The following is a 26,645-nucleotide window of genomic DNA, read 5'->3' as shown; positions in this document are numbered from 1 at the left end:
GTTCAGAATATATCTGTTAGATCCGTCTTGTCCAGTGTATCATTGAAAACCAGTTTCCTTGATTTTCTCCTAAGATGATATATCTTTTGATATAAGTGGGGTGTTAAAGTCCCCGACTGTTACTGTATTATTTATTCTTGATTACTTCCTTTATTTACTGCCTGCTTTAAGTATTTGGGTGCTTCCATGTTGGGTGCATAAAGAGTTTTAATTGTTATGTTCTCTTGTTGGATTGTCCCTTTATTATTATGTAGTGCCCTTCTTCATCTCTTGTTAAAGTCTTTCATTTATTTTTATTTTTTTAAAGACTTTTTTTTTTTACGATTTTATTTATTTATTTGACAGAGGGAGCACAAGCAGGGGAGCAGCAGAGGGAGAGAGAGAAGCAGGTATGGGGAGCCTGATGCAGGGCTTGATCCCAGAATCCTGGGATCATGACCTGAGGCAAAAGCATACACTTAACCAACTGAGCCACCCAGGCACCCCAGGATTTATTTGAGAGAGAGAGACTGTGGGATTGTGGGGAGGGACTGAGGCAGAGAGAGAGAGAGAGCAAGAATACCAAGAAGACTATGTGCTAAGCACAGACCCCAGATGCATTTAGTCCATCTAATGCAGTGCTCAGTGTGGGGCTCCATCTAATGACCCTGAGATCATGAACTGAGCCGAGACCAAGAGTCAGACAATTAATAACACAGGTGTAACCCAGGTACCATAATACTCTATTTTAAAGTCTATTTTGTCCCATATAAGGATTGCAACACCCCGCCCCTCCTTTCTTTTCACTTCCATTTGCATAAATGCTTTCTCATCCTTTCACTTTGTTTGCAGGTGTCTTTGGGACTGAAATGAGTGTCTTATAGTCAACATGTAGATGGGTCTTACTTTTTTATCCATCACCTTTTGTCTTTTGATTGGAGCATTTAGTCCATTTGCAAAGTAATTTTTGATAGTTTTGTACTTAGTGTCATTTTGTGACTTACTTTTATTTAAATTTGTTAGATAACATATAGTGTAGTATTGGTTTCAGGAGAATTTAGTGATTCATTACTCACATGTAATACCCAGTGCTCATCATAAGTGCCCTCCTTAATGCCCACCACCCATTTAGTCCACCCCCCCACTCCCCTCCCCACCCACAACCCTCAGTTTGTTCTTTATAGTTGAGAGTTACTTATGGTTTGGGGCACTTAGGTGGCTCAGTCCGTTAAGCATCTGCCTTTGGCTCAGGTCATGATCCTGGAGTCCAGGGATTCAGCCCCACGTCAGGCTCCCGGTTGACCAGGGAGTCTGCTTCTTCCTCTTCTGCCCTTCCCCCAACTTGTGTCCATGCTCTCTCACTCTCAAATCTTTTTTTAAAATGTCACTTAGGGTTTCCCTGCCTCTCTGTTTTTATTTCTCCTTCTCTTCTCCTATGTTCATTTGTTTGGTTTCTTAAATCCCATGTATGAGTAAGATCATGATATATGTCTTTGACTTTGCTTAGCATCATACATTCTAGTTCCATCCACAGTGTTGCAAATGGCAAGATTTCATTTTTTGATGACTAAATAATACTCTATTGTGTATATATATCACATCTTCTTTATCCATTCATCAGTCGATGGAAATTTGGGCTCTTTCCATAATTTGGCTGTTGTTGATAAAGCTATTTTAAACATTGGGGAGCATGTGCCCCTTCAAATCAGCATTTTTGTATCCTTTGGATAAATACCTAGTAGTGCAATTGCTGGTTCATAGTATAGTTCTGTTTTTAACTTTTTTGAGGAACCTCCATACTGTTTTCCAGAGTGGCTGCACAAGTTTGCATTCCCACCAACGGTGCAAAAGGGTTCTCCTTTTTCTGCATCCTTGCCAACATCCGTTGTTTCCTAAGTTGTTAATTTTAGCCATTTGACTGGTGTGAGGTAGTATCTCATTGTGGTTTTATTTCCCTGATGATGAGCGATGTTGAACATTTTTTCATGCATCTGTTAGCCATTTGTAGATCTTTGAAGAAACGTCTGTTTATGTCTTCTGCACCTTTTTTTACTGGATTACTTTTGGGGTGTTTTGTTGAATTCTTTATATTTCTGGATATTAGCCCTTTATCCAGTATGTCTTATGCTCCCAATCTGTTGGTTGCCTTTTAGTTTGTTTCCTTCACTATACAGCTTTTTATTCTGATGATGTTCCAGTAGTTCACTTTTGCTTGTTTCCCTTGCCTCTGGAGATGTGTCTAGGAAGAAGTTGCTATGGCTGAGGTCAGAAATGCTGCCTGTTTTCTCCTTTAGTAATTTGATGGTTTCCTGTCTTACATTTAGGTCTTTTCAACCATTTTGAATTTATTTTTGTGTATGGTTTTGTTACTTATTTTATGGCTGTTTTTGTAGTTCTTGGTTTCTTTCCTCTCTTGCTCTCTGCTCTCATGGTTTGCAGGCTTTCCTTAGTGGTATTCTTTTCTCTATTTTTTGGATATCCATTACTGATTTTTAATTTGTGGTAGCCATTAGGTTAGTATCTAACTTCATAAGTATATAGCAGTCTAAAAGTTGATGTTCACTTAAGATTGACCTGTTCTTTACTTTTCTCCCGACTGCATTTCTAAGTGTATGGTGTCATACTTTACATCCTTTTTGTTGTTTGTTCTTCCTTGACTAATTTTTACAGATATACTTAATTTTATTGCTTTGGTGCTTTGTACTTTTCTTGTGGCTACTATGATTTTTTTCTGTCCACTGAGTCAAAGATCTTTAACACTTTTTATAGGGCTGATTTAGTGGTCATGTGTTTAACTTTTATTTGAGAAACTCTGTATCCTTCTCTTCTGAGTGTTAGGTTTGCTGGATAGAGTATTTTTGGCTGCAGGCTTTTTTCTTTCAGCAGTTTGAATTTATCATGGCACTCCTTCCTGCTGAAAGTTTCTGCTGAGAAATTAGCTGATAGCCTTACAGGGTTTCCCTGTAGTAACTGTTTTTTCTTGCTACTTTAAAATTCTCTTCACTACTACTTTTTGCTGCTTTAATTACTGTGTGTCTTGATTTGGACCTTTGGGGTTGATTTATTGGGGGTGGCTTGGGCACTTCCTTAGTAATTAGAATTAAGGGGAAAAAACAGGGCTATTTTGTGTTCTAGTGCCACAAAGCCTTCAGTGTTAACAGATTTGCAACTCAAAAGCAGCAGGTATATGAAAGCATTTATTATATTAAAAAAGATAAATTTATATATTACATATGAAAAACTTACAAAGCTCAACTTTGTAGGGCAGCTTCTTACAATGTAAAGTTAAAATTACAATGAATGTACAACATTTCATAGGATAAGCTCCTATCTTAGAACAAGATAATGACCATTCTTTAGGATTAAAATAAGATTCGGTAGTAGTCGTCTCTGTAGCTATACAGGAATAATACAGATACCCTGCAAAAGAGAAAAGGTAGGATCAATATAATGGATGAAGAACAAACTTAAAATTTTTTTAGAACACTTAACTGTAAGTTTTGTTTAAAAAAAAGATGGAAGGCTAGTGATTAAAAAAATGATATGTTACAGAAGCTTTGAGTGGCATGGGTCTGTATGTAAGGCCCTACATAAAACACTTCACAGGTTTTCTTGTTGCCTTTTAAGCAGATGGTAACATGAATGACTGGCATTCCCACGTGAGGACCTACAGCAAAGCAGTCACAGCAGTTCCCTTTAATGTAGACACTGCTTGAAGTTGCCTGGGTGACGAAAATTGTAATTGGGACAGCTACTCCTGGCAGTACTGAGTTTTGTTATTGACAAATTGTGACTGTGATTGCAGTCCTGAACAAGATTTACTGATTATCAGGTGCAGTTCTAACAATGGTTTATCAGCCATCAACCCTCAACAAGACAATAAAATGTGTCACTTTAAATCCCTTGAGTTTTAACCCATACTGACACCTGTAATACCTTAGCAATAACTTACTTTTTTTCCACTTTGATGTTATAAATTTCATCACAGACTAATTTGAGGTATCTCTGCTTTGGCAGGCGTGACAGCAGCTGCTTCACAGTTGTGTTAAATGCCTGTTCATCAGCATCCCACTAGGAAAAATAGATAAGACTTAATACAGCTACTAACGTTTATTAACTGGCTTTTCCTGGGTCACTGATGAAATGCCACTGCCATTCCCCCTTTAAGTGTACTGAAAAAAATACCAGTTATAGACAGAACCAGTGGGTCGACTGCTGGGGTTCTTCCTTTGAAGCATCAATTTTTTTTACAACAAGATTCCTTATTTGATCCCAATTAGCTCAGTGCTTCAGCCACAGTGTGCTACTGTACCTTTAGACCAGTTATTTCTGCCCATTTATTTTGTGGAAAACGGAAGTACCACCTATGTGCACCTCCACCTGAGTGGATCATAAAGTCGTAATTGCAAGCACAGTGGCATATATGCCCATTTATAAGATGACATCAGAAGGTGTATGAAATGTCAGTTCTGGAGCAAATCTGACTAAATGCTCCAGATAAGCAAAAAAGGTATTTAATAGGATATTAAAAAAAATCATCTATAGCTGTAATTATAGTTCGTTATCTTTGCTATTAAGAATACTTACTCAGATTTTTTAAAGTTACTAGGCTATTTGATAAAAAGGTTACCCACTAAAAACTTCTTAAATCCATTATGGTTAACATATAGTATCATTAGTTTCAGCTGTACAATAGAGTGATTCAACAGTTTTTTGTACATTACTCCATATTCATCATGAGAAGTGTACTCCTTAATCCCCATCACCTATTTTACCCATCCCCCCCTCTAAATTATAGAGTTTAGTCTCTATAATTAAGAGTGTTTCTTGGTTTGTCTTTTTTTCTTTGCTCATTTTCTTTGTTTCTTAAAATCCACATAAAAGGGGAATCATTTGGTATTTGTCTTTCTCTGGTTTATTCCACTTAGCATTCTGCTCTCTAGCTTTATCCATGTTGTTGAAATGGCACGATTTCTTTCTTTTTTTTTTTTTTATGGCTGAATTTTCCATTATGTTCTGCTCGCATGCGCGCACATACACACACACACACACACCCATCCCTCCACATCTTTGTCATTCATTTATTGGTAGACATTGGGCTGCTTCTGTAATTAGGCTATTGTAAATAAAGCTGCTATAAACATAAGGGTGCATGTATCTCTTTGAATTAGTGTTTTGTATTTTTTGGATAAATACCTAGTAGTGCATTTACTGGACTGCAGAGTAGCTCCATTTTTAACTTTTTTTTTTTTTAAGATTTTATTTGACGGAGGCGGGGAGCACACACAGGGGGAGCAGCAGGCGGAGGGACCAGGAGAAGCAGGCTCCCCATTGAGCAGGGATCCTGATGCAGGGCTCAGTCTCAGGGCTATGACCTGAGCTGAAGGCAGATGCTTAACGGACTGAGCCACCTATGCGCCCCATTTTTAACTTTCCAGTTTGTATTCCTACCAACTGCATTAGGGTTCCTATTTCTCCACATCCTCTCCAACACTTGTTGTTTCTTGCCTTGTTGATTTTAGCCATTCTAACAGATATGAAGTGATATCCCACTGTAGTTTTAGTTTGTATCTCCCTGATGTTGAACATCTATACATCTGTCTGTTGGCCATCTGTATTTATTCTTTAGAAGAACGTCTGTCCATATATTCTGCCCATTTTTTAATTGGATTATTTGTTTTCTGTGCTACCCATAAAAGTTTTAAATATATCTAATGACTTAACTTAATTTTTACAAAAATATTTTTCATGTAGTTCTAGTTCTATATATCCTTCCCTAGTTGAAATGAAGGTCTTGAGGCAGCATTGTATGGTGGTTAGGAATATAGATTCCCCTAGCCTAAGTTCAAATCTTGGCTCTGTTAGCGTTACTAGTAGGTTGACGTTGAACAAGATACTTAATATCTCTTCTTCCATTCTCCATAAAATGTAAAATCCTTCTGCTTCTGTTTGTTTATATAATGGGGATAACAGTACCTACCTCTTGAGCTTGTTATGGGTAAATGAATTAATATTTGAAAAATGCTTAGAGTAAGGCCTGCCAGAGCCTGACATAAAGTAAATGTGTAAGATGTTAATCTCTGAAATTTGAAAGTCACTAGAAAATTATGATTCTCTCAAAATCTGATTTAGTTGTTTAGTAATATCTATGTCACATAAAAGGAACAATGTTAAGTAAATTTCTGGAACTGCTCGAAAAATATCTAGTATCACTAAGAAAGTAATGCCATTTTCTTTCTTTCTTGAGATTTTATTTATTTATTTTAAAGACAAACATCACAAGTAGGCAGAGAGGCAGAGAGAGAGAGAGAAAGGGAAGCAGGCTCCCTCCTGAGCAGAGAGCCTGATGCGGGGCTCGATCCAAGGACCCTGGGATCATGACCTGAGCCGAAGGCAGAGGCTTTAACCCACTGAGCCACCCAGGCGCCCAGTAATGCCATTTTCAACTATGTTTTGGCAAAATAATAGCAAAGCTTCGGAATTTTAAAGGCCACAATGCACAAGAATTCATCTTGCTTACCTCTAATGATAAAAACTGTAAGATTGTTTCTTTGGGTAGATCCACCTGTTGATACACAAAAATGTCATCTGTCAGGGGACCCTAGGCAGCACATACTGACTTGTCACAATGGTGTCACTTTGGATGGAGCAACATGAGTCAGGATTACACAATCTGGGATGCTACTGTGCTGTATCAAATCAAGCACATATAAATGAACCATTGAGTAGTAAGATGTTAGCACTGGCAAACAGATAGCCCCAGTCCTCACAGTACACCCCAAAGGCTTCATGCTGCTGCTTATACTCCATGTGTTAATAAGGCAAAGGTCTGAAACATTTTAGAAAAATCGTGATTCTTGTTTTTACTTCCCCTGCCCCCCCATCTTCCAGATGAAGAATACAGGACAAACACAAAACCTTTCATTTTCTCCCCAGTTTTTACAGATTTAGATTACATGCGGTTCACATCAGTGATGAAAGGCCTGCATCCCCAAACTGTGCGTGGGGAGCAAAAATGCCCTGACCTCTGAGGAAATGACTTTGATGACAGGGACACAGGCAGTTTTCAAAACGTTAGAGCAACTTACAGCCAAAATTTCAATTTCACTGCTTTTCTGATGTAAGTTGGCAAGGGAGGTCTGAAGTCGTGTTTGTACCTAAACAAGAAGACATGTCAGAATTCAGAGCCTGTCAACACAAATCATTGTTCTTGCCATTTTATTTCCTATTGTAGTAAACAACCATGAGGGACAAACTAAGGCCTAGCAGGGCTTCCAAAGATTATCTACGACTTGGAAAGATGAATGCCCAGCCTATCTGGATCTCGGGACAACTGAGATTTTATAGTTTTGTTTTTTTTTTTTTAAGATTTGTAATTGACAGCAAGAAAAGGAACACAAGCAGGGAGGAGTGGTAGAGAGAGAAGCAGGCTTCCTGCCCAGCAGGGAGCCCAATGCAGGGCTCTATCCCAGGACCCTGGGATCATGACCTGAGCCAAAGGCAGCTGTTTAACAACTGAGCCCCCCAGGCACCCCCTAAAGCCTGTTTTGATAATAATCCACTTACTTATTTCTTTATAACTTTGAAATGACCCCTAGAAGCTCAGGGCATTGAAACTGCATGTGGAAGTAAGGGGATTTTGGTATTAAGCTAAATTTGGAAAAAGGGGAAGATGATAGCAATAAGGACATGGAACTGAAATATGGTAGGGGATGAGCATAGAACAAAGATGTGAAAATGAGTTGCCGGTCCACTATACTGAGAAACAGCTAAGAGTGCGCTATAAAAGTGAGCTAACTTAATCTTTTCTATTTTGATCTAGTCATTTTTTTTTTTTTTAAGATTCATTTATTTGAAGACAGACCATAAGAGACTCTTAAAGTGAGGGTTGCTAGGGGGATATAGAAGGCAGGGATAGGGCAGCTGGGTTATGGACATTGGGGAGGGTATGGACTATGGTGAGTGCTGTGAAATGTGTAAGCCTGATGGTCCACAGACCTGTACCCCTGGGGCAAATAATACATTATATGTTAATTAAAAAAAGTATTTGAGAGAACGAGCATGAGCAAGCAGAGAGGCTGAAAGAAAGAGAAGGAGACTCCACCCTGAGCATGGTGCCCGACTTGGGGCTTGATCTCACAACGCTTAGATCATGACTTGACCTGAAATCAAGAGTCAGAAAACTTAACTGAGCCACCCAGGTGCCCCTCTAATCATATTTCTAAATAATGACTGCTCTCTAATACCCACTTCCCAAGTGAGGCCAGTGTCCTGACTTAGCTCATTAACCGGAGGACTGCCCTATCTTTCCTCCCCACCTATTTAAATACTTCAGGGATTCCCTGCTCCAGGAAGCCTTCATCTACCATCCAAGCAGACACTGATCTCTACAATGTTCCCATGTCCAACACTCACTTTCAGTGTATCTAATGCAGCATTCTGTTACTTCTCTTTTGTTGTTCTCTAAGTATATAATGCCTGTGCTTCTAAGGTTACAAACTCTTTGAGGATTGGGGTCATGCCATGTCTTTTAAATTTTATGCAGCATTTCACACAGAATTAGGCAGATAGCAAATACCAAAAACATTCCAAAGTCTTGGAATAGTTCTCTTCTGCTTTGTTACTTCTTTTTTCCAATAAATATTTTATTTACTTATATATTTGTCAGAAAGAGCATACAAGCGAGGGGAGCAACGGGCAGAGAGATAAACAGCCTCCCTTCTAAGCAAGCAGCCCAATGTGGGACTCTACCCCAGGATCTGGACCTGGGCCGAAGACAGACAGACAACCAACTGAGCCACCCAGGCATCCCTGCTCTGTTACTTAGAACAGAAACAAGGCAACCCCTCTGTCATTATATCCAAATCACAAAGTCTTTGTTTAGATCAAGTAATTCTGACAGTGCTTCTAGTGACGATACTTGTAGGTGCCTATAATGTACATGGATGCCTCTTCGGGAGGACAAATGGAGCAGAATCCTAACACCAGAGAGATGCCTTGTTGATGAAATTTTCAGAAGCTATCAAGTTAAGGGAGTGCAAAGAAAACTCTTTCCAGGAAACCATTTCTTATCGTCCTTTCCAGTTTTCTTCCTCCTTTGTAGTTTACATTAGAAAGCTGAGGAAAGTATATGTACCTGAGTTTCATATCGCCTCCGAGTGCTGGCTGACAGCTTCTCTGGGGCTATCACACTCACAATGGGTACAACTGCAGCTCCATGGATTTCAAACAAACCTGAAACAGAGTTGCCAAATTTATGGTCTTATCTGGTCCCACTTTCTGTAACACACCACAGAGATGGCAGAGATAGAGGAATACCACTCTACTGTGATTCTATGGGCTAGATTTCTATCTGGGCTTTGTTTTCCATCTCTGCAACTAGCTGCTCGTGACCTGGAGGAACCCAGAACCCTAACCCCCAGAAGTTTCAGTGCTTCTGTCAAGATTCTCAGGTAGGAGTGGGAGCAGAAAAGGACAAAGACATAGGGATTCTATACAAGTCACCCAAACCTCATGAACCTAAAGCAAAAATAAAAATAAAACTTACTATCTCTCAAACTCTAATACTTTAAATTCCTCAAAGTATTTGAAATCTAACAGTGGCAGAAAGTTAGTGCTAACAAACCAAAAAGACCCAGTTCTTTGTTAAAAGGCAAATATGTCTTCCTGTGGACATAAGTGGGACATTTCTTTTTCAGTAAGACTAGCAGATGTGATGAAACTAAAGACTTAACTATCACCACTGTCCCCTCTTGGCTTTCAATCTTATGTGTGGGGAAAATTCCCAGGAAAATTAACCACATTTAATTTGTACAGTAAACTGAGTCAAAGGAAGATTAAACTGGTTGTGAAAATAAGGCAGGAAGACAGAGCTGTACTGCAATTAGAGTAATCACTAAACTCCTAGTCCTCTTCTAGGATGTGAGTTTAAAAGCATAGAGAGAAATTCCATTTGTTTGGTACAATTAATTTTATCTGTTACTTTAAAGATATATTTCTGATGCAACAAGGAGTTAGAGCAGCAAACACACACACACACACACAGAGCATTATTATGTTTAGATTATAATTAGTCAATACCTGAAGCATTAGAAAAGGACCCCTTCAGATTTTGCACTGCAAGATTATCAGAAGCTTCTCTAAAAACAAGCAAAAAAAAAAACAATTAGAAAACAGTCAGTAGAGCAACACAAGATAACTTAAAGTGAGCCCTTTTTTCCTATTCAATGTAGAAATTAAATATTGGTTATTAGTGGGAGAAATAAAATTTGAACTTAATTATGCTTTTGGTCAGGAGCCATTAAGAATTACAAAGAATGTCATTTCAAATTAAATGCCCAAAGACAACATTTGTATTTATTCAGCTATGTTTGAAATGCTAGCTCAACATAAGAGGCTAATTTCAATGAACTATAATGGGTGTTCTTTCCGGCTCTGCTCACAATACAAGGAAATATTAGCATCGGCATGCCCCTTTATTATGGCAGCAACCTTGGTGATCACCCACAAGAGAACATTTAGTAATGGGAGATTCTTTCAAAAGCTGTGAATGGATATTTCTTTAAAGATTGAATTAGCTTACAGCCTTTGAGAGACACAATAGCACTCTATCTTGGGAAAACAGGGAAGTAATCATGCACATGGAAGAGAGATCTTAAACTTTTCCCTGCTAAAACTGAATCCCATCTGGGCCTTTTAAGTGTCTTAATAATGTTTGTCTGTACTATTAATTTAGTGGAGTATTTTATGTTTTCTCTTCTAAACCTCTACCTTTTTTGGAGGTCAGTAATCCTAATACCTGGTTCTTCTAGAACATTTTATTTCCTCAGAAAAAGCCTGACAGTGAATTTATTCAAGCTAGGTGCAGATGGGAAGGAGCCTGGGGTGAGGGAGGGAGAAGAAAGTAAGAATGTTTATTTTATATAAGCCAAGGTTTTTCACTATTGGCACTATGGCATTTGGGGCCAGATACTTTTTGGCTGGGGGTATTGGGGGGGGGGTCACTCATGTGTACTGTAGGATGATTAGCAGTATCCCTGGTCTCTACTAGATACTAGTAGCACCCCCAGTTCTAACTACCCCAAATACCTGCAAACAGTGCCAAATGTCCCCCGATTAAGAATCATTGATACAAGCAAAAAAAAAAAAGTATTGTTGATTATAAGCATATATAAAAATTATGTAAATAGTAAATAAGCATATATATTATAAAAATATAAAGCAAATACATTTTTAAAAGTTGTACATTTATAGAAAATTATAGAAATTTAAAGATAATTAAGATCCCTTGTAATCCCACTAACCAGAACTATAGTTATTTCTGGTTAAAAATAGTTAAAAATTGGGGGGGCACCTGGGTGGCTTAGTCAGTTAAGCATCTGCCTTCAGCTCAGGTCATGATCCCAGGGTCCTGGGATCGGGTTCTCTGCTCAGTGTGGAGTCTGCTTCTCCCTCTCACTCTCTCTCTGTGCTCTCTCTCAAATAAATAAAAATCTTTTAAAAAAATCTGATATATCATTCCAGACAGTAGGCTATGTATTTTGGTTGAAAAAACCAGGATCATTTATCTTACCCGTGGACAGATTTCAATAATAAATTCAGCTATGTAAGAATCTTTTTTTTTTTTTTTAAAGTAAATTCTACACCCAATGTGGCCCTCAAACTCATGACCCTGAGATCAAGAGCTACATGCTCTAGTGACAGAGCCAGCCAGGCACCCCTAGAATCATGTTTTTTAAAGGCTATACACCATTTCATCGTATTTACTATAATCCAAACAATTTTCTACCCATCAGTGTTGTAATACTGTTGGAGATTCTCCAAGTGTTGTCTAGGGAGCTCTGAAGTTCCTGAGGTCCTTGCACAGGTCTGCAAGGTCAAAACAATTTTCACCATAATATAAAATGTTATTTATCTTTTTTTACAGATTTAAAAAGCCTCTTCCAAACCTCTACCTTTTTTGGGTCATCCTTTCACAAATGGGTTACAGAATTTTCCAGAGACTGTATGATGGATGATAGTAAAGCATACTGAATGCAGACGCAGATATCACTTGTTTTTTTCTACTGAAGTGTTAAAGAAATTACAAAAATGTAGAACAATGCATTATCTGTAAAATGTCAAATTGTCACTCTTCCAACATTTTTGTTTTGGAAAATGGATTTATTTTATTTTTTTAAAGATTTTTAACTTATTTGTGTGTGTGAGAGAGAGAGCACATATGAGGGGGGAGGGAGGGGCAAAGGGAGAAGAAGAAGCAGATTCCCCACTGAGCAGGACAGGCTGGATCCCAGGACCCCAAGATCATGACTGGAGCTACTGACTTGAGCTACCCAGGTGCCTCGAGTTTACTGTTATTTTCAAATAAGTATTTTAAAAATGTTTTAATTTCTAAAAAATTACTGATAGATATAACCCATATAAACAAAGTTCTTTGGTGTCCTCAAATAATTTGTAAGGGTGTAAGGTGGTTCTGAGACCAAAAAAATTGAAACTGTTATTAAACAATGTCTTGCTAGGCATCTTTATATGTACCCTCATGGAATAATTTTTACTATAAATTCCTAAAAGTAGAATTACTGGGCATTTCTTTTTAATTTTTAGTTTTAAGGCAATTTTAACTCTGTTAAATTCCTATCCAGAGAGTTGAAACAATTTATATTTCCATCTTGAGTATATGACATTCTCCCAGGATATATTAGGTCTTTCAAATACTTTGACATAACACTACCAAAATGTACTGATTAAAAAGCCAAATAGGATAATTTTGGCCCATTGGGCCTTTCAAACTGATAAAATATTCTCTGATATGTTATGAAGAACAAACCCTGAAACTATGATTATTCTTATGCAGGGGTTACATATTTAAACTGCTGAGCTATTCAAAAGCAACAGAATGATCCATTAAAAGTTATTTTGATGTATCTTTTTTCCCAAAAGGATCAAACTGATGTTTAAGATAAAGGTACAGAAGTTCTACAAGTAGTCACAACTGGTTTTCTGGGCTTTTGTTACCTGATAGTTCTTTCATCACTGACTTTAGTTCTGAGTTTCTGCAAAACGTGGTCTATAAGATCAGACTCCTGCACATGTTTCTCTGTTTGCCTTTCCTTCTCAAAAGACTTAACCTTAAAAAGAATAAAACAGAACCATCAATTTTTGAAGCCAACAGGCTGAATCAGAGTACAAAACGAAGTCAACATTTCAGGTTGGTGGTTCTAACCAGGGGCAATTTTCCTCATCACAGGGCATTTGGCAATGTTTGGAGAGCTTTCTTGTTGTGATAGCTATAGGGGGGTGCTACCAGCATCTCATGGGTAGAGGCCTGGGGTGCTGCTCAACTTCTTATAGTGCCTAGGACAGCAGCCCCCACAATTCTCTGGCCCTAAAAGTCACTGTGGCTGTTGAGAAACTCTGGTATAGAGAAGAAAAGATTATCACTAATGATTGGATTTTTTAAAAGGCCAAGACTAACCAGCTCCTATTTCATTTTATACTTCCACATATTCTTCTCCTTAAACATCCCATCACCAGTCACCGGTTTCCAGAGCACTCCCCCTTCTCCATTCCAAATTCAAGTGCTGTCATCCACTTCTATGGTATCTGTTCTTTCATCTTCACTCCATGGCCAGCACTCAATCTTGGCTTCTAGCAGCCTTATATTCTTCCCACTCTATTTTCCTCTCACTCCGTTCCATGCTACACACCCCTGCATATTAATTTTCCTCACATAGCACTCTGATGTCCCCTTCTGTCCAAAACACATGCTGGCTCCCCACTCACTGCTACATAAAGTCCAAATTCCTTGGTTGGCAGTTTGTTGTCTAGGAGCTAGCTAAAACCATTCTCTCCTGCTGAAGTATCCTTCTTTGCACCCAGAGTAGACTTAACTCAGGGTAATACTCACAGTAGTTTTCTATTGGCCTCCCTCTTGACTTCGGAACAGGCTATTCGAAGAATTACCATTACCTTTGCCATTCCTTCTGCCTAAAAGTTCCTATCAGCACCTATCTCTATTCTGCCCATTCACGAGGGTTCCCCATAAACCCCACCTCCACCCTGAAGACTTCCCTGCTACCTCTGAGGTAATCTCCCAGACTGTTAAAACCCTCAGAGAACTTGCACTGTAGGACTCTCATGGCATTTAGCATTTTCTAACTCATAATCATTAACGATTGTGTTATGTTTCCTACCAGATTATAGGATCCTTGACAGCAGGGCCTGACACTTTAGTGTCCCTGTATCCTTTAGGATCTTAAAGTGTATCCCTCCCACACTGTGAACACTTAAAATGCACTTGCTGACTGGATGAATGAACTGATGTCTTGCCCTTCAAGTATGAAGATGATGCAAGATTCAAAAGAGAGACTGGATGAAACAATGTGCTAGAATGAACAAGATCACATTTAACGGAGATAAATATGAAGTCCTATAATTAAAGCCCTCATTGTAGCTGGCCAGCCAGACATGGTGGTAACTGTGAAAGGGCCAATGGGTTTTAGTTGCTAAGTTCAGTACAAGCCAAAGAGCCACATGGTTGCTAAGAGTTCAGTAGTAAGCTGTATGAGGAGAAATACAGTATCTGGGTCGAGGGGTCAGAGAGCAGTCTCATTTAGTCAGAATCTGCTATAATTCTCTGCAGAATTCTAGTGCCACATTTGAAGACAGACATTGACAAGGAATGTCCAGAGGAGGTTAACTAGGAGGGTCAAGGAGTTGAGAAATCATGTTAAGAGGAATGGCTTAAATAACCAGAATGTCTGAACCAGAAAGAGGGCAGAGAGACATGGCAGTGGTCTACAATTTATTTGAAGATAGCTGAGAGGATGAAAAATTAGACTTACTATGCTGACTACTCCAGAAGGCAGAATTAAGACCACAGAGTATAAATTTTGGGAAGGAGACTGAGTTAAGTTTTTAAAATTCGCTAATTATAGCAGTGTGTTATGGCACAAATTAACCAGCAGAGGCTTGATGGCAATCACTGTTCTGGAAGAGGCCTGTTCTTAGGGTCATTTATGATTTTGTGACTAATAAGCAGACTAATAGAGGGGACTTCCAAATCTTAAAGGAATAACTACTGCAAGAACTGCCTTCCTTAAACAATTAGAAAGTCAGACAAAACACATAAAACAATGGTTTCTCAGACCTTAGATAACAAGCAGTGAGAACTATCTTTCAAGAGAAGGGAAAAAAAGTGAGTGCCATATCCGTGCCCCTTTATTGTGATGAAGAAGCCTGCAGACTGCAGCACAGGAACATGGAACCCAAAAAACCCGGAGCCTTGCCCAGGTGGGGAGACAGTTTAGGTAGACCCAGACAGCTAGAGATTGTAAGGCAGAGGACTGAAGAGAAGAGTGCTCCACACTCAGAGAAAGAACAATTTCTGAAGCTCTGCGGAGCAGTCCCCTCAATTCTTGCCAGAGAACTGATCTGGGCATTAGTGAAAGAAAACTCTCTGAGACTGGGGCAACAACCATCAGAAACGAGTAGGCAGAGTAATTTCTGGAATTCATAGGGCTGGGAAGAGTTGTTACTCTTATCAGGGTAGAAGACCTCAGAATACACAGGCAGAATCCTCCTAAGGGTATTGCTTTGTACCAATGGGGTTAACTCAGGCTTAGACCAACAGCTGCCCTGGATCTGCCCTAACAATGTATAAAATGAAGCCTGGAAAAGATCAAGCAATTCAAGAATCTTAACTACACCCCAGAATAAAGCCCAACAGTATTTATAGGGACATAAAACCTAGCATCCAGGAATGTCTAACAACCAATCAGAAATTACTGGCAGGAGGGTTTGGGTGGCTCAGTCAGTTAAGCATCTGCCTTTGATTCAGGTCATGATTCCAGGGTCCTGGGATCTAGCTCTGTGCCAGGCTCCCTGCTCAGTGGGGAATCTGCTTCTCCCTTTACTCTCCCTCTGCATGCAGCTCCCCCTGCTTGTTCTCTCTTTCTCTGTCAAATAAATAAATAAAATCTTTTAAAAAAATTTACTGGCATGCAAAGTGGTATGAAAATATGACTCATAACCTCAAGAAATGATAGAAACAGACTGAGAAGTGTCAGAAATGATGGAATTAGTAGGCAAGCACCTTAAAACGACTATTTTTGGGGAAGATTTTAAGTTGTTTCTACACTCAACATGGGGCTTACACTCACAATCCCAAGATCAAAAGTCACATGCTCTACTGACTGAGCCAGCTAAGTGCCCCTAAAATGACTATTCTAAATTTTGTAAAAAATGTAAAGGAAACAAAAACTCTGAGAGAAATGGAAGACATATAAAGATACAAATGAAACTTACAGAGATGAAAAAATACATAAGAAATTCAATGGGATTAATAGCAGATAAGATACTGCAAAAAGATCAGTGAATGGTCCCAAATAAAGCATAGAGGGGAAAAAAAAACAAAACAAAAATGGAGTCTTAATGAGTTGTGGGTCAATAGCAAACGATTAACATCCTATAATCAGAGTCCTACAAGGAAAAGAAGGAACAGAAAAATATTTGAAGAAATAATGTCTGAAATTTTTCTAAAATTTTAAAAATTTATTTATCTGACACAGAGAGAAAGAGCACAAGCAGGGGGAAAGGCAGAGGGAGATTCAGGCTCCCCACTGAGAAGGGAGCCTGATGTGGGACTTGATCCTGGCACCCTGGGATCATAACCTGAGCCCAAGGCAGATGCTTAACCGACTGAGCCAATAGGTGCTCCTGAAGAATTTCTTTTTTTTTTTTTTTTTTTTTTTAAAGATTTTATTTATTTATTTGTCAGGGATAGAGGGAGAGAGAGCGAGTGAGCACAGGCAGACAGAGAGGCAGGCAGAGGCAGAGGGAGAAGCAGGCTCCCTGCCGAGCAAGGAGCCCGATGCGGGACTCGATCCCAGGACGCTGGGATCATGACCTGAGCCGAAGGCAGCTGCTTAACCAACTGAGCCACCCAGGCGTCCCTCCTGAAGAATTTCTAAACTTTATGAAAACTATGAGTTTACGGTTCAAAGAAGTCCTAGCTATGAATACCAGGTATTTAAATATAGAGAATACCACATTGAAGTATATCATATTCAAACTGTAGAAAATCAATGACAGAAGAAAATCTTAGAAGGTGCCAGAAAATAAAGGAAGATCATACAGAGCATCAAACCAGACTTCTAACAAACCACCATCATGTCAGAAGAAAATAAAACACATCTTCAAAATGCAAAAAGAAAAAATGTAAATCCTGAATTTTATATCTAGCAAAAATATCTTTCAAAAGATATTTGGAAGGGTTGGCTGGGCATTGGACTCTTGGTTTCGGCTCAGGTCATGATCTCAGGGTTGGGGATTGAGCTCTGTGTCGGGCTCCACAGTTGCTTGAGATTCTCCCCCTTTCCCTCAGTCCTTCCTTCTGCTTGCTCACTCTATAAAGTAAATGATTTTTTTTTTTAAGATTTTATTTATTTGTCAGAGAGAGAGCGCACAAGCATGGGGAGCAACAGGCAGAGAGGGAGCCTGATAGAGGGCTCAATCCCAAGACCCTGGGATCATGACCCAAGCCAAAGGCAGGTGCTTAATCAACTGAGCCATCCAGGCATCCCTAAAATAAATAAATCTTAAAAAAAAAAATGGTGAAATGAAGACTTTCTCAGACCAATAACCACTGAGAAAACTCATGACCAGCAGACCTGTACAGACTAGAAATATTAAAGGAAATTCTTCAGGCAGAAGTAAAACGAAATCAGAATGATATCTGCCTCAACACAGGAATCAACAGTTCCAGAGATGGCAAATATAAAGGACATTTCCCCCCTTACTTTAAAAACCTCTTAAAAAAAAATAACTAATTAAAGCTGAAATAAAAATAATGTATTGTGGAGTTTTAACATCCAATATGTTATGTGCAACAATAGCACAAAGAATGAGAGAAGGGAAATGGAAGTATTCTGTTGTAAGGTTCTTACACTGTATGTAAAACATATACTATATTTTGAAGGTGGAATGTATTAAGTTAAAAGTGTATACTGTAAACCCTAAGAAGTCACCAAAAACAGGAGTAATGGTTAGCAAACCAATAGTAGAGATCTAAAAAGAAGGTGTGAAAAGAAAATGGAAAAAAGAACAGATGGAATAATTAGAAAACAAATAGTAAAATGGTAGACTTTTTACTACCAGCCATTTCAATAACTGCATTACATATAAATGGTCTAAAAGAGGGGGACTGTCTGGGTAGATCAAAAAAGCAAAACTCAAATATTGAGTGTCTCTAAGAACTCACTTTCACATGACATGCAAACACCAATTGAAAGACCTCAGAGAACAAGAAATATTATCAGGGATAAAGAAAAACATTTCAGGGCGCCTGGATGGCTCAGCGGGTTAAGCCTCTGCTTTCGGCTCAGTCATGATCTCAGCATCCTGGGATCGAGCCCCACATCAGGCTCTAAGCTCAGCAGAGAGCTTGCTTCCCCCACTCTGCCTGACTCTACCTGCTTGTGATCTCTCTCTCTGTCAAATAAATAAATAAAATCTTTAAAAAGAAATAAAGAAGAACATTTCATAACCATAAAGAGGTCAATTCATCAAACAGGTATAAAATTCTAAATGTGTATTCACCAAATAACAGAGCTTCAAAATGCACGAAGCAAAACTGATAGAACTAAAAGGAAAAACAGATAAATCTACAATGATAGCCAGAGATTCTGACACTCCTCTCTCAGCAACTAACTAACTGATCAAGTAGACAAAATGCTTAGGAAAGATACAGACAGCTTCGGCAACACCATGATCTAATGTGACCTAATTGGTATTTATCAAACACTCCTCCTAACAATGCAAAATACACATTCTTCTCAAGTGCACATGAAACATTCACAGTAATAGACAATTATTTTTTACTTTAAATCACAGCTCAGTAAAATTAAAAAGAATTGAAATCAGAGTATGTTCTTTGATCACAAAGGAATTAAATCATGAGAAATTATTAAAGATGATGTAATGAGCACTGGGTATTACACGACTTGACGAAGCTCTGACCCTCTCTACCTCTGAAACTAGTAATACATTATAGGTTATATATGTTAACTGAATTTAAATAAAAAAATAAGAAAGAAATTATCTAAGAAAGATAACTGGAAAATACCCAAATATTTGGAAATTAAACCACAGACTTCTAAATAACCTTTCAAAGAAGAAATCAAAGAAACTAGAAAGTTATTCTGAACTAAATGAAAATGAAAGCTCTACATACACAAATGTGTGGGATACAACTGATGCAGTACTTAAGAGTGAAATTTACAGCATTAAATGTTTATACATAAAAAAGTAAAGTCTAAACTCAGTAATCCATGCCAGGTGCCTTTTTTTTTTTCTTCCTGTAAAGGCTCAGATACTATCTTAGGCTTTACAGGCCATACACTGTCACTTTTTTTTTTCTTTTTAAACAAAGAATGTAAAAAATAATTGTAGGTCACAGGCCATACAAAAATAGGCTGTGTACCAGATTTGGCCTACGGGCTGTGTTTAATCCACTTCTACCTGAAGAAACCAGAAAAGGAATAAACTAAATCCAAAATTAGCAGAACGAAGACAAATGGAAATCAGTGAAATAGAAAACAAATGAACAACAAAAAAACACCCCAGAAAAACCAATGACTTCAAACACCAGTTTTCTGACAAGACAAACAGCATCAATAAACCTCTAGCCAGCCTAGTGAAGTGAAAAAAGGGGGAGGATGGGAGACATAAATTACCAATTATCAGGAATGAAAGAGGGGATTATCATTACAGACCCTACAGAGAGTAAAAGAGAATATTTGAAAATTTAGATGAAGTAGAAACTTTCTAGGGAAGATACCAACTACCTAAACTCACTTACTCAGAAAGAGACAACCTGAATGTCTCTGTCTAGGCCCCTGTGGCCCCTGGTGAGTCTGACCAAACAGTGGAGGATGAAATAATACCAACTGTACACAGAATCCTTCAGAGAATGGAAGAGGAGAGAACACTGTCCAACTCATTTATGAGGCCAACATTACCCAGATATTAAAACCTGCCAAAGACATAAAAAGGGAAAAATAAGTTGATTTTCTTCCTTAAAAAATAGAAATAAAGGTAAGAAGGTGGTATATTTATGAGCTTTCATAAGTTAAATGCAACAGAGTAAAACTGGTTAGGAAACAGCCACAGGATATGCCAACCACCAGGTATCAGTATAGTTATTATTCTCATTTTCTTAAATGGGGAAAGGGAACAGAGGGAGAAAAGCAGGAAAAACCTACTGCCACTATTTTTTATTTTTTAAGCTTGAAGGCAAGTGTTCTGATTCAGATTCTCTCTTACTCTATAGCCTTTCTCCAAGAACAGGCCCAGCAAATGTAAGAATGGATTTCTACCCATACCCAAGCCAGGGGACAGTGGGAAGCTGGGTGCTCCACAGTTAATACACAGTTTGGGAAAGCTGTCTGCTGAACTGTGAAAGATTTCCTTGGGTCTGTACCTTGACATAGCTTCCTCCTTTATCTGAGACGAGGGCCACACACGTGATTTCGTGGTGTCTGCAATATTCTTGTAGTTCCTCTTGGGACTGAAACAAACACAACATGTGAGGTAAACACAGAACGCCTAGAGCAGCTTCAAATAATTAAGGAGACTGAAAACATGGTGTCCAACGGTATTTTCAAAGTCACTTACTAAACATGCTGACTGTAGGAGCTGTAAGTATTAAGCCAGAAGAGTAAGACTTCAAAGGAGGTTTAATAAGACCTTGTTTTTCTTACTTTCACTACTGTCCTCAGGGACCATGGACAGTCAAAGTGCATGGGACACAGTAACAGGTTTTCAAAATCTTCTGGGCACCTGGGTGGCTCAGTTGGTTGGGCGACTGCCTTCAGTTCAGGTTATGATCTCAGAGTCCCAGGATCGAGTCCCATATGGGGCTCCCTGCTCAATGGAGAGTCTGCTTCTCCCTCTGACCCTCCCCACTCTCGTGCTTTCCAACTCTCTCTCCCTAAAGTAAATAAATAAAACTTAAAAAAACACAACCTTCAAATCTTGGTGGAAGGTGCCAGAAATTGTAGGGTATACACACATACAACGAGAAGGCCTTTGAGGAAAGCCAAGAAAACACAAACAGTGGACGGTATAAAGTTCAAGTGAAGCATCAAGCCACCAAGCAGAGGAGCAGAGATGTCTGCTGCTGGGCAGGACTGAAGTCACGGTTTCTGGAAGAACACTGCTCTAACAATTTATGAAACAAGGACACCAATCAAAGAGGATGCTGTTCTGTCAAATGACTGAAAATCTTTGCCCAGCATGCTGGTGCCAGGAGGTTTTCTCTAACCGACACACAAAGACGGACAGCAGCAGCTTCTGAAACCTTCTGGCAGGTGATATGGAAGGAGAAGGGGGGCAGGGGAAGGTTCTATTTCCCTGGGAGGCTCTTCCTGCTCTGGGGTGCCTGGGTATGAGTGAATTGGAGTGTATGCCCTTCTGTGATCTGCTGGTGGCAGGGGAGACAGTCTCCCCAAACCCTCCCTACCTTTCTGAAGGACTGGTGGGTTCACGGCTGCTGCTTTCCTCACTTCCATCTGCAGAGCAGGCTGCTGTGGGAGGTCTGAGGAGAGGCAGCCACCCACAGAGGTTCAACACGAAATGCCTTTGGGAAATGTACAAGCCTAGATACTAGCCCTGCAAAGACATCCCAGCCTCATCCCTGGAACCTCTATGTTTGCTTCTATGGTCAAAGGAACTCTGAGTTATGGATCTTGAGACACGGAGATGATGTGGATCATCTGGTTGGGATCAGTGTAATCTCAAGGATCCTTGTGAGAGGAGACAGGAGGGTCAGAGGTGGAAAGACAAAAACAGAGGTCAGAGAGGAAAGAAGATGCTACACTGCTGAGTCTGAGGGTGGAGGAAGGGCCTACGAACAGAGGGATGCTGGAGGCCTCTGGGAGCTGGAAAAGGCAAGGAAATGGATTCTGCCCCTCAGGCCTTCAGAAGCAACTGGCTCTGGCAGACACCCTGACTGGAGCCCAGCGGGACCAGTAGCAGACTTCTGAACCCCAGAAATGCAAGACAACCAGCATGTATTATTTTAAACCACTGAGGTTGTGGTCTTTTGCTCCTGAAACAATCAGAAACTAACACAGGAAGTAGTCGAGTCTGAGGGAACCGTACTCTAAGGCTGGAGAGGCCCACCTGTCACTGCAGCCGGGACTGTACCCACTCCACTCAGGGGCACTCTGTGTCTCATTACCTGTGACCAGTCATACATGATTTGTGCCGTGATTCCTGCAGACCAGAGCTTCTGGGTGAGGTTGATGGCCCGGGACATGGACATCTGGCCAACACTTACAATTAGGAGGTCACAAGAGCTGATTGTAACCTGGATCAGAAAGAGAGTGGTGACATTTAGAGGAGCGAGACTGTGGGCCTGTAGGTGGCTCCGGCACCAGGAGGGAGGCAGCACTCAGTAAAGACAGGCAGCTCAAAATCTTGTAAGCAACAGAAGTCTGGGCTTCAAAATGACATCGTCAACATCATCATAGAAAAAATGACAGAAACCTCTTATGTTAGTCTTTTTAGACTTCAGCTATCCTAAGCCATGAGGAAGATACCCTTTTCCTCTGAGAAAACTGCTCTTGTCTGAAACAAAAAGGATAAAGAACCATTTACAGCTCTGTAGAGCACAGCTGGATTTCCGAACAAGGGGCTTTGAAAGACCTCTGCCAACAGCTTCACTTCACGTTTAAAGGGTACATCAAAGATGAGGTGAGCGAGGCCAGGCAAAGACAGATGAGCTGTCTGAGGTCCCCCAGTGAAAGGCGAAGGACTTCTATGCAAGGGTGGACGCCAAGTCCTAGACTTGTCTATTACGACCAAGATAACCTCCCAAAGCCTCAGTCCATTGTCACATCCAGGGCTCTACATACAGGACTCTAAAATGAAAGGCCACCCAGAGCCCACTGGAAAGCGGGCAGCCAAACTGGAACTTACAGGTTCTTCCATGTTGAGGATCGCCACAGAGATCTTGTCTATAGCTATGCTCACCCCAACAGCAGTGGGGACTGGTCCCAGAGCCTGTGGTCCTCTAAACTGGGGAATCTGGGAAGAGAGGCACAGCTATGGTTATGAAAGAGAGAAGAAACCGTCCTCACAAGCAAAGTGATGACTGGAGGGTGCACACACTTGTCAGCAATTTACCATCAAAGGGTTCAACCAAAACTACGTACGTGTGCAGTAGGGAGAGTGCCAGTGAGAGAAGAGAATGAGGGGCGAGGGAGGGCGAGATGGAAGTACGCACACGTGCCGACTTGGGAAAAATGAACAAATGCTGCACCTAGAGCTGCACTGCCGACCACGGCAGCCACCTAGTCACATGTGGTTTGGATATCTGAAATCCGTCTAAGCCAAACTGACATGTGCTGGGTATTAAATACACAGAGGTCACGAAGACTCAGAATGGAAAAAAAAGAGGATACAAAATAGCTCACTAATCATACTGAGATGTAGGATTACATGCTCAAGTAGTATTTGGGGTATATTGGGTTAAATATACACTGATTGCAAAGGCTTAGAAAAAAAATGTGAAATAGCTCAAAAATTTTGAAAATTTCAGGGCTCCTATGTGTCTCAGTTGGTTAAGTGTTTGCCTTTGGCTCAGGTCTTGATCCCAGGGATCGAGTCCTGCATTGGGCTCCTTGCTCAGCAGGGAGCATGCTTCTCCCTCTGCCTGCTGTTCCCTCTGCTCACGCTCTTGCACTCTGACAAATAAACACAATCTTAAAAAAACAGAAGCAGAAACAAAAACAAAACCTTTTTAAAAATTTGGACTGTATGCTGAAACAACATTTTAGATACTTGGGTCAAATAAGATCATTAAAATACCTTTTTATTTGCTTTATGTCCCTAGATAATTTAAAATTACATGGGAGGGGGGCTCCTGGGTGGCTTGGTTAAGCATCTGCCTTCGGCTCAGGTCATGATCCCAGGGTCCTGGGACTGAGCCCCGCATTGGGTTCCCTGCTCAGTGGGGAGCCTGCTTCTCCCTCTCCCTCCCGCTCTGCCTACTTGTGCTCTCTGTGTCAAATAAATCAATCTTTAAAAAAAAAAAAAAAATTACATAGGTACGTTCTGATTCTGGACCAAGATAGGTAGGAATGCTTTTCTCTACTCCTCCCTCTAAGTACAGCTAGAAATCCTGGACATTATTTATAAATCCAACAAATTAGACTATGAAGTGAAGAGCGGGTACACACGGGTACAGGAACTGTAGAATCGGAGGGAAGCACATGCTGACAAGCTAGAAATGCCAAGGAGAACCAACAAAAGGCCCCCAGGAAATCTGCTCTCTCTGGCCAGAAGACCAAGAGAGGGGCAACCTGGCAGGGCCGAAAATGTTTATAACACCCCTGCCATGCTCCAGCCAAACACCACAGGAAGAAGCACAGGCCTACACCCACCAGCCAAGGCTGAGTGGGGGCCCACACCTTTACCCAGATGTAAGGGACCCCCCTCTATAGACCATACGGGAACCAGGACTTTCTTACCTGCCTAGAGTAGTGCCCCCTACCCCTCTCCACCCAAACAGTGTAATTGGAGGCCAGGAACCGAAGGATGACAGACCCTCACCTCCGCCTAAGAAGTAATGAGGCCACCCTCCCTGTGGGGATGGTGTCCAAGATGGCTGGCTGAGTGGGAGGCTGGAACTTTCCCCGCTCTCCAGCAGTCTCCTGCTACTTCTCTCCCCCAACTCACCATAGTACCAGTACTGTGCAGGAAACAGGAACAAGGCACCCCTCCCAGTGTTGAAGCAAGCAGGGTAAGGAAACTGAATCTTTACCCTCAACCAACAGTAGCAAGATGGCACCCCCCACCCCCTACTGGTGTGCTCTCAGGGGAGGCCTGCTAAACCAAAAGATCTAGCTAAGCTCTGGAGTCTCCTAATACTTAAAATACCCAGGGTAGGGGCGCCTGGGTGGCTGAGTGGGTTAAAGCCTCTGAGGTCATGATCTCAGGGTCCTGGGATCGAGCCCCACATCAGGTCCTCTGCTCAGCGGGAAGCCTGCTCTCCCCACCCCCTCTGCCTCTCTGCCTACTTGTGATCTCTGTCAAATAAATAAATAAATAATCTTAAAAAAAAAACATACCCAGGGTACACAGTGAAAATCACACATCATGGCAGCTACCAAGAAGATCTCAAAATGTTTAAGAAAAGACAATCAACAGATAACAAAAACAGGATGACACAGATGTTGGAAACCTCTGACAAGGATTTTAAAGCCACCATCACAAAAATGCTTCAGAAACAAGCATGACGAACAGGCTTGAGTCCCAGCCCCCCAAAAAGAAAGGCTCAGCGGAAAAGTGGAAGATTAAAAAACCTCTGGATGGGCTCAATAGCAGAATGGGGAAAACGGTGGAACTGAAGATTAAACAAGAGAAACTATTCAGTCTGAAGGAGAGAGAAAACAGACTGTAAAGCAAAAGGCCCCAGAACCTCAAGGATATAAAAACTTAAACATTTGTCATCAGAGTCCTAGACGGTGAGAGCAAAAAAGAGGGTGAGACAGGAGAGGTATTAGAATAAAATGCCTGAAACATGCCTTTACTGGTCTGTGGGGAGGGTGGTCTCGTTACTGTTTGGGTGGAGGTGAGGGTCTGTAATCCTCTGGCTCCTCCACTGACACTGCTTGGGGGTTGGAGGGCACTACCCCAGGCAGGTATCAAAGTCTTAGCTTCCACTCAGTGTTCTCAGATGCCACCGTGCTAGGGCTTGGTGGGGGGTCCCCACTGGAGAAGGACATAAACCTCTAGATTCAATAAGCTGAGATAATCCTGAAGAGCATATATCCAAAGAAAGTCACACCAAGACAGGTCATGATCAAATGTCAAACTAAAGACAAAGGAAAAAAATCTTTTTTTTTTTAAAGATTTTATTTATTTATTTGACAGAGAGAGATCATAAGTAGGCAGAGAGGCAGGCAGAGAGAGAGAGGAGGAAGCAGGCTCCCCGCTGAGCAGAGAGCCCGATGTGGGACTCAATCCCAGGACCCTGAGATCATGACCTGAGCCAAAGGCACTGACTTAAACCACTGAGCCACCCAGGTGCCCCCAAAGGAAAAAAATCTTAAGAGCATTGAGTGAAAATCAACTTTCCTACAGATGAAAATTCAAACAACACACATTTCTCATCAGAAACCAGAAATCTGAGTGAACTACACTCAGATTTGGACAGTTGAAGCAAAAAGCCTAACACTGTCTGATGTGGACCTCAATGTATGGAGAGGAAATATTTAAGACAATTATATTACAAATGGCAGGATGGGTATAAGGACTTCCAGCAGGGAAAGGTTCCATACTTCATTTGAAGTAGTAAAGGTCAGCATCCATGGGTCTTTATGGTTAGTGAAGAGCTCTGTATCATGATTGTGGTGGTGGTGACGAGACTCCACACACGATACGATGGCAAAGAGGTACACACAGAGTGTACCCGGTTGTCCTGTCTGTGCCCTGGTTCTGCTATTTTATTATAGTTATGCCAGATTTAACCATTCAAGGAAACGGAAAGGTACATAACATCTCTTTGTACTATCTTTGCAACTTCCTATAAACCTGTAATTTTGTTTTCCCCAAGATTTTATTTATTTGACAGATAGTGAGTGAGCAAGGGAACCCAACCA

At 40.5% G+C, this 26,645-nt stretch overlaps 2 protein-coding genes across 7 annotated transcripts in view; one reads left to right on the top strand and one right to left on the bottom strand.

Annotated features, from left to right (window-relative positions):
- Positions 1 to 26,645, top strand: part of SRP14 (signal recognition particle 14) — a 51,457-nt gene that overhangs the window by 8,456 nt on the left and 16,356 nt on the right. The window contains exon 6 of one of the 2 annotated variants that reach the window (XM_059372500.1): positions 11,906 to 11,926. The exons of the other annotated variant lie outside the window; for it this stretch is intronic. Within the exon in view, the coding sequence (XP_059228483.1) occupies positions 11,906 to 11,911 (6 nt within the window). The 3' untranslated portion in view covers positions 11,912 to 11,926. Of the gene's footprint in view, positions 1 to 11,905; positions 11,927 to 26,645 lie in introns of those variants that run through there. 2 annotated transcript variants of the gene reach the window in all.
- The window catches only part of EIF2AK4 (eukaryotic translation initiation factor 2 alpha kinase 4), a 108,685-nt gene continuing 85,209 nt past the window's right edge, over positions 3,170 to 26,645 (bottom strand). For all 5 annotated transcript variants that reach the window (XM_059372494.1, XM_059372491.1, XM_059372493.1 and 2 more), the window contains 10 exons: positions 22,960 to 23,067; positions 22,220 to 22,348; positions 20,459 to 20,545; positions 12,994 to 13,106; positions 10,060 to 10,118; positions 9,116 to 9,213; positions 7,068 to 7,136; positions 6,500 to 6,544; positions 3,932 to 4,050; positions 3,170 to 3,399 (listed from right to left, as the gene is read on the bottom strand). In XM_059372494.1, coding sequence (XP_059228477.1) covers positions 3,342 to 3,399; positions 3,932 to 4,050; positions 6,500 to 6,544; positions 7,068 to 7,136; positions 9,116 to 9,213; positions 10,060 to 10,118; positions 12,994 to 13,106; positions 20,459 to 20,545; positions 22,220 to 22,348; positions 22,960 to 23,067 — 885 coding nt within the window. In that variant the 3' untranslated portion in view covers positions 3,170 to 3,341. The remainder of the gene's footprint in view (positions 3,400 to 3,931; positions 4,051 to 6,499; positions 6,545 to 7,067; positions 7,137 to 9,115; positions 9,214 to 10,059; positions 10,119 to 12,993; positions 13,107 to 20,458; positions 20,546 to 22,219; positions 22,349 to 22,959; positions 23,068 to 26,645) is intronic.

Source organism: Mustela nigripes, chromosome 13 (genome assembly GCF_022355385.1).
Source record: "Mustela nigripes isolate SB6536 chromosome 13, MUSNIG.SB6536, whole genome shotgun sequence".
Taxonomy (NCBI): Eukaryota; Metazoa; Chordata; class Mammalia; order Carnivora; family Mustelidae; genus Mustela; species Mustela nigripes.
This window is presented reverse-complemented; position numbering and strand designations above follow the sequence as displayed.